Consider the following 7,638-nt stretch of genomic DNA (forward strand, 5'->3'; position numbering starts at 1 on the left):
GCGGTTCAATCCCCCAGCACCACATGCCAGCCAGCCCCGCCCCCTGGTGGGCGGAGCTGGCCACACACACACAAATAAATAAATTTTTAAAACAAATTTTTAAAAAAAGTTTAGATGTCATAAATGTTTGTTTTAAAATCATGGTCATTTCACTTCAACATTTTTTTTCTTTTTTTAATTTTTTTATTTATTCGTATTAATTTTATTGAGAAAAATAGCAATGAGACAGTTTCAAAACTGATTAGTAGGACCATTTCAATAATGAATATGTTGCATATTGTTGTCTTTGCAGTGATTATTCATAGTACAAGATGCAGACATGGTATCCTGTCCAAAGACACAACATTTTTGATAATCACTCTTCTATTCCTGCACGTGGGCATACCTAATGAATTTTAAGTAGTCTTAAATTCTGTGACTTAGCATTATAGTAAATATTTCTCAAAAATCTGGAGAATAAATTTTAAAATGTGCCAACAACCTTACTGGTAGATTCCAGAATGTTAACAGTTAATTGTGTTTTCTGCTAGTCTTTTTTCTTTTTCCTTGTTACACATGTATATGTTTGTATTTTTTTTCTGTAATTACTAGGCCCATAATGAATATAATTTTGGTTTTCTACTTAAAATAAGGCATTGAAATTTCTTTGAAAACACTTTTGCTAGCTGTGTTGAATTTTGCGTTGTACTAATTATGTTCTAATTCCTGGACTTCAGCGCTGCATTGGGTGTCGTGGCCCATCTGTGTCCTCACAGTGACTTCCTACAAGTAGGATTATGAAGTCAAAGAGTAAAAGGAGTTTAAAGTTCTCTTGTACACAATGGTGCTAAGTTGATTCCCATCATTTCTGCCAGGTTATATTTTGGCTTCAGCCCTGTTTATCTAAATAGAATTTGTGGAGCCAGTGTTCTCTGAAGGGGAGGAAGGAAGATAAGTGAGTGATGGATATTTTTGTTTTGTTTCATTTTGCAGTACAAGCCCTTTGTACCAGGGCCATGTGCAGGCTAGCCATGCGCTAGCTGAGCTCGACCTCCATGCGCTCTAGCTGAGCTCTTCCCCCGCCTCTTTTATTTTATTTTGAGACAGGTTCTGATGTAAGTTCTCCAGACTAGCCTCCAGCCTGCTGTCCTCCTGCCCCAACCTCCTGAGTAGCTGGGTGTATTGTAGACTTGTGCCGCTGTGCCTTGATCTGGAACTCCTACGATTGTAAAGGAGCAGTGTATCCAGATAGTGAATTGATAACAGCAGGATGCTCTTGTCCAGAGCCACTGAATCCTACAACTGTGTACTGCTGCTTCAGAACCAAGCTGTAACTTGGCTGCACGCTGTTACCTCAAGCCTCAGTCCTGCTGTGGTAGCAGAGGTTGATGGGCCTAGTGAACATGCATATGCTTGAGCCATGAGTTGCCATTCAGTGAGACTGCAAATCATGGCCAGTTCTTATTTTCATGCTTGGTAACGTGTGTTGATGGAACAAGATGGAGCTAGAATATTACAGTGTGTGTAATGTTTAAGATAGCCCATGAGTTCTCAAGGCTAGACTAGAAAAGGGTAGTACCATGTCTAAACTCTTAATTTATTTTCAGGTGAAGCTATTATTACATGTTAATTTTTATTAAATAACTATAGCTTAAAACTTATTGTTTCATTGTCTGGTGGTAAAAAAAAGCTATTTTTATATTTCATATTTTTATGACTATTATTGTGTAAGCTTAAGTCCCCAACAACTGAGAATAACGTACAAGTAACCCTTTGTATTATCTGAAACATTTTTCTTTACTAAGATAGTATATACTTATTATAAAACAATTTAAAAACACAATGAAGGGCTGGGGAGATAGCTCGGCAGCATAAGCACCTGCATGGCAAGCGCAAGGTCCCGAGTTTGATCCCCGGTACCACATACTACACTGGCTCTAGAACCCCAAGAGTGCCATGCTGGCCCCAGAACTGGCACAAGGTAGTGCATACCTGTAATCCCAGCACTAGGGGTGCTGAGACAGGAGGATCACTGAGTCTGAGCTGTGTAGTGAGACCATGTGCCACAAATAAAAATTTTTAAAAACATAATGAAATTTTTCGAGATTAAAAAAATCCCACTATGGTATCTATGCTATTTTAATTAGCCAAGACACTGTTTTCTAGGGAGAGTGGTTTGGCTTGGCTTGGTTTTTGAGACAGTCTGGCTATATAGTTCATACTGGCCTTGAACTTACTTTGCGGCGTAGGCTGGCTCTGAGCTGGCAGTGACTCTTCTGCCTCAGCCTTCTGAGTGCTGGCATTACAGGTCTGCACCACTGTTCCCGCCCTGACACAGGGCCTTAAGTTGCCCAGCCTGGGCCCAGACCTTTGACTCTCCTGTCTTCCAGAGTACAGAAACTGCAGGCTTGTACCATGCACCTAGCCCCTTCTGAACATCTTTAAACATTACTGTGTATGTTTGCCTAAGTGAATAGCAAATTGTCTTTTGAGTTTTTGAATTTAGGAACAGTTTTAAAATGTAATCATTTTGGGGCCGGGGAGATGGCTCAGTGGAATAAATGCTTCCCTGGCAAGTTCAAGAGTCTGAGTTCAATCCCCAGTTCCGCCAAAAAAAAAGTCAGGTGCAGAGACTGATTTGATCCCCACCTCCTGAACTGGCCAAAAAAAATGTAATCATTTTCTTTTACCATTTGTGCACTATTAACATTTGTAAATACTTTTTTCTAGTTTGGACCCAATTAAATCCTTTGAAGCGCCTGCACCCATCAATTCTGCATCTCTTCATCCCGAGAAAGAATTTCTTGTTGCAGGTGGTGAAGATTTTAAGCTTTATAAGTATGATTATAATAGTGGAGAAGAACTAGGTAAGTGGTCCTCTTTTTCTTCTCATAAAATTACCTCTATAAAATGTTTTTAGTCCCGGTAATTAATATTCATGTATGTATGTAATATGTTGGAGGCAGATTTTTCTGCCACTTAAAGCTTCATGCTTAGAAAATACAAAGGAAAGAAGTGTTGTCCATTTTAGGTAGAAAATTCTACAGCCCGTATGAGAAAAATATGCTGAACTCCGTATTATCATCTGCTTTGAGCTGAAAGTCATTTGTATGAATAGTAGTGATGTTCTGAGTGTCATGCTGTGATTTTTGAGGCTCCACTGGGCAAGGATTCCAGTGTCAAAATTGTACACGAAGTAGATGCTAGGAGATTTTAGTCTGAGTTTTGCTGTATTATTGTGATGTGTTTAGGAAAGATTAATGTAGAATTTGAGTTAATGCTAACTTTATATAGATCCGATAGTCCAAAGAGTGATGTATAGACCTCAGTTGTGTATGGTTCTCTTTTGGTTCAGAAAATGTTTTTGTTTTTGTTTTTGTTTTTGTTTTTGTTTTTGTTTTTGTTTTTGTTTTTTGCAGAACCAGGGATTGAACTCAGGCCCTTGCGCTTGCCAGGCAAGCACTTATTCTACTGAGCTATCTCCCCTACCCCAGAAAATCTGGTTTTTATGAATCTTTTTATTTGTAAACTGCCACTCTTTGTTGACACCTCTCTTGCTTTACCACTTGAACTAAGTCTGCTGCAGATGTATACAAAAAACAAAAGATACCTTATGTTTTGCTCTTAGGGAAGAACTAAGGACACTGAGTTGCTTAAGTGTATTGTAAAATATTTAGTCATATTTAGTTCTTTTTAAAAATGAGAGAACTTGAGCTCGGGTGCATGTGGAAGGCCCTGAGATCCTACCATCCCCCAAAAGAAAGAACCAATTGGAATTACCTGCCTAAGACCTGGGCCAACAGGTAGTGAATGTTGGATCGAAGCATTTTTCTTTTGTTTTTGGAAATACTGGGGGTTAACCCTGCCCTTGCTTGAGCTCTCTAGGTAAGTGCTAAGTAGGAGCTGGTGAGTACCAGCCTTTTCACTGTCATAACTTTTTTATTTTCTGATTAGAGATGGGAGATACTCAGCAATACTGGACTAGTAGAGCTCTACAGACAAACAGAAAGGCGTTAGAATATAAATGTGACAAGTGTGTAAATACAGCTGTGACTTAAATTAGAAAACACTCCAGTTCTGAACATTTTCTCAGTAGATTTTTTAGATTCAAATATTTAGGACCAGTTTAGATCCTATATCTCTGCCTTCTGTGTGGCAGAGGAAACCCTGCAAAGCTTGGCAGGAAATGAGGAAGCACAGTGTGCAAAGCGCCATCTGGTGGCTCTCTATAGTCATGAAAAGACGTGGTTTCCTGCAAATAGGCAGAAAGATGTGAATGGTAATTGGGATTGCACTCCATGGGTTTTCTGTTGACCTTTGTTGTTCTGTCTTTATTGAGACATTGAGCCTGATTTTCCCTCTTAAAAATGGTCTGAAATTCTGTGGAGTGCTAGATTTGAAAAGGGGCACTCAGGGAGAAATGGTAGCCACTGTCGTGGCACCTGGTGATGGGGATGAACTAGGTACAGTTCTTCATATTTGCATTTAGGAATTATGTATTTCTCCAGGAATATAGACAATATTTTCATTCATATAGAAAACTTAACCTAATAAACATTAAATTTCCTAATAGCCCTTATCTTGTTTTTTAGAATCCTACAAAGGACACTTTGGTCCCATTCACTGTGTGAGATTCAGTCCTGATGGAGAACTGTACGCCAGCGGTTCTGAGGATGGAACTCTGAGACTGTGGCAGACCGTGGTAGGAAAAACCTATGGCCTCTGGAAATGTGTGCTCCCGGGTAAGAATTGATATTAAGTTACTAAGTTACAGTGCATACTTTATGTAATTCCTTCATCACTTCTGTTTCAGTGCTCCTGTAGATGTGGAATTACGTATTTTTGTCTTTTTGAGATAGGGTTTCACTACAAAGTTCAGTCTGCCTTGAACTCAGTTTATAGCCCAGACTGGTCTTGAACTTGTAAGGATCCTCCTGCTTCAGCTTCCTCCTGTGTGCTGGGAAAATGATACAATTAATGAAAAGCCATGATCATAAATTGGCTATTGTGTTCTGTTGTTTAGGGTTTTTCGTTGCACATAGTATTCTCCTAAATTCATTTGGTAAATGGAGTGAACTTAAATTCATAGTGTGGTAGAAGGCAATCTAATGAATTCAAAAGTAAATGTACCAATATCTGAATAATGTAATTTTAAAGTAGACATATTTTTAATTTATTTAAAAAAAAAAAAACGCTTGTTACTGATCCCAGAGGAGTTGTAGTATGAGCCTAAAAGTAAGTATGGAAGATGAATTGTTTTAGAATCACAACTACTAAGAGTTGTTCTTGTTAATACTGTATTGATGCAATAGATTTGTCTTTACTTTTCTTGTTGATTAAATGGAATTACTTGTGATATAATAATTCATGAAGTCTATCATTGCTGTTGTTTCCACAGAAGAAGATAGTGGTGAATTGGCAAAGCCAAAGATCAATTTTCCAGAGACAGCAGAAGAAGAACTAGGTAAATAAAATCAGTTGACTTTCCTCAGAATCCTGGGGACCTTAAAATTGAAGTGGTATGTGAGTTTTACTTATTGATAAAAAGAAATATATTAAATGTGAGTATACTTAATGGAAAGCTTAATATTTACATGTGCTTATTTGTAAGCTACGTAATGCTGTGTGGCAGTGGCACTGAGATGGTGTCGAGACGATACGGTTTACTCTCAGAGAACTAGTCAGATTTATCCAGATGATGTTTAAGCAAATTGTATGAATAAGACATTACATCTGTAAGGGAAATCAGAGTAGTTCCCGGAAAAGCAACGTGTAAACCATGACCTAGTGTGTGCAGGAGCGATAGGGATGTTAGGAGGTGTGGTGTTGGTAGGGACAGAATAACACAGTTGATCACAGGAAAAGAACAGAAGCATTAGCTGAGCATAGCACGTTAGGAACTGGAGTAGCTTTACTGGGCCTCCCTATAAAGAACAAGGGTAAGTTGGTCGGGGTGGAATACACACGCCCTCCCAGCATGTGGGAGGCTGTGGCAGCGCCGTTGCGTGAGTGCAGCAGCCTGGACCACATAGCCCAGTCTTGAAGACCGAATCGGGGCTGAGGATGTGGCTCAGTGGTAGAGCTCTTGCCCTGCATGGATACAGTCCTGAGTTCAAGCCCCTAGCACACACACCCCTACACACAAGCAAAACTCACAAATGAGTCGAACAAGGGCAGCTAAACCATAAAGAGCTTCATGTACTGTATTACAAGTTGGAGAGCTTTGCACCGAAGCAGTGAAAAGGCTTTAAATCTGAAGCAGAGGAAAAACAAGTTCAGATATAAAAATTTGGAGGTTGCCTTGGCTGTGGTATGGAAAGAACTGGACAGGAAGCAGAGTGGTGTAGACCACTCAGCAGACATTAATAGTCTAGGTGACCAGGCACCTGGTTTTGAATAAGGGAATGATAACAGAAAAGGAGAGATGAATTGTCACTAGTGGTAGAATTGGGAAGATTCCATGATTTTTTTAATTTTTATTACATGGCAAGATAAGGATGGGATTGAAAAAAATGTCAGATTGATGATTTGAGAAAGTTTATATGATGATTTAGGGGACGGGGTGTGGTTTACCATAATTATAACCCCCTCCCCTTTTGTATTTTTGTCTTTTTTCATTTTATATATTTGGTACAGGGTCTCACTACATAGATCAGACTCATAGTGATCCACCTGTTTTCAGTCTCCTCAGCACTGGGATTACAGGTGTGCACCACCACGTCCAGACTCAGCTGCTGGCTCAGTGTGCTCCAGGGGTGGGGCCGACATAGCATGTGGTTCTGGGGATCAAACCCCAATCTCTGCGCTTGACTAAGCAGGCACTTAGTCCGCTGAGCTGTCTTGCTAGCCTGCATTTTATTTTAAAGAAAATTTTATGTTGAAAAGGAGTCATAAGCCGAGTGTGGTGAAGCATGTCTGTAATCCCAGCACTTGGGAGGCAAGAGGATCACTGCAAGTTTGAGGCCAGTCTGGGCTACACAGTGAGCTCAAGGACAGCCTGAACTGCATAATGAGACCCCATGTTAGAAAGACAAAGGAAAAAAAAAGAGAAATGAATCAGCTTCAAAGTAGTTTGCTGCCAGTGCCCCCCCTTTTTCTGATAAGTACCTTTTTGCAAAAAGAAAACATCATGTTTTTATTTGAATATCGTTAAGTATTAGGATTTGAGCCACTAAACGAGAGGGCCACATTTTTCAGACATGACTTTAATACAGCGTTTGCTGGGTAGTTGAAGTTGGTGGAAGTTTATCCTGGAAAGAGAAAATCTTTGGTTAAGTTATGGTGTAAAAATGTTGATGTAGGGGCTGGGGAGATGGAATAAGCGCTTCCCTGGCAAGCACAAGGGCCTGAGTTCAATCCCCAGTTCCGACAAAAAAAAAAAAAAAGAAATGTTGATGCAAGCCATCATGAGCTCTTTCCTCAGGCTTTTTCAGTGGCAGGTGGCAGCTGCTGTCCCTGCCCCACCAGAATATGCTTAAAGGTTGCTTTTATTCCTTCATTAAGTACAACAGTAGATGTTCTTCTTCTCCTTATTAATTGACTAACGTGCTTTTGTTTTTAATTATAGAAGAAATTGCTTCAGAAAATTCAGATTCCATCTATTCTTCAACTCCTGAAGTTAAAGCCTGAGCCTCGAGCATGTGCCACGGATAGCGTATC

At 39.7% G+C, this 7,638-nt stretch overlaps 1 protein-coding gene across 1 annotated transcript in view; it reads left to right on the forward strand.

The window, feature by feature from the left end:
• The window catches only part of Strap (serine/threonine kinase receptor associated protein), a 27,076-nt gene extending 19,444 nt beyond the window's left edge, over positions 1-7,632 (forward strand). The window contains exons 7-10 of the mRNA XM_004626098.2: positions 2,710-2,846; positions 4,572-4,721; positions 5,378-5,443; positions 7,547-7,632. Of these exons, the coding sequence (XP_004626155.1) occupies positions 2,710-2,846; positions 4,572-4,721; positions 5,378-5,443; positions 7,547-7,608 (415 nt within the window). The 3' untranslated portion in view covers positions 7,609-7,632. The remainder of the gene's footprint in view (positions 1-2,709; positions 2,847-4,571; positions 4,722-5,377; positions 5,444-7,546) is intronic.
• Positions 7,633-7,638: the final 6 nt, after the last annotated feature.

Source organism: Octodon degus, unplaced genomic scaffold, assembly GCF_000260255.1.
Source record: "Octodon degus isolate 3935 unplaced genomic scaffold, OctDeg1.0 scaffold00012, whole genome shotgun sequence".
NCBI lineage: Eukaryota > Metazoa > Chordata > Mammalia > Rodentia > Octodontidae > Octodon > Octodon degus.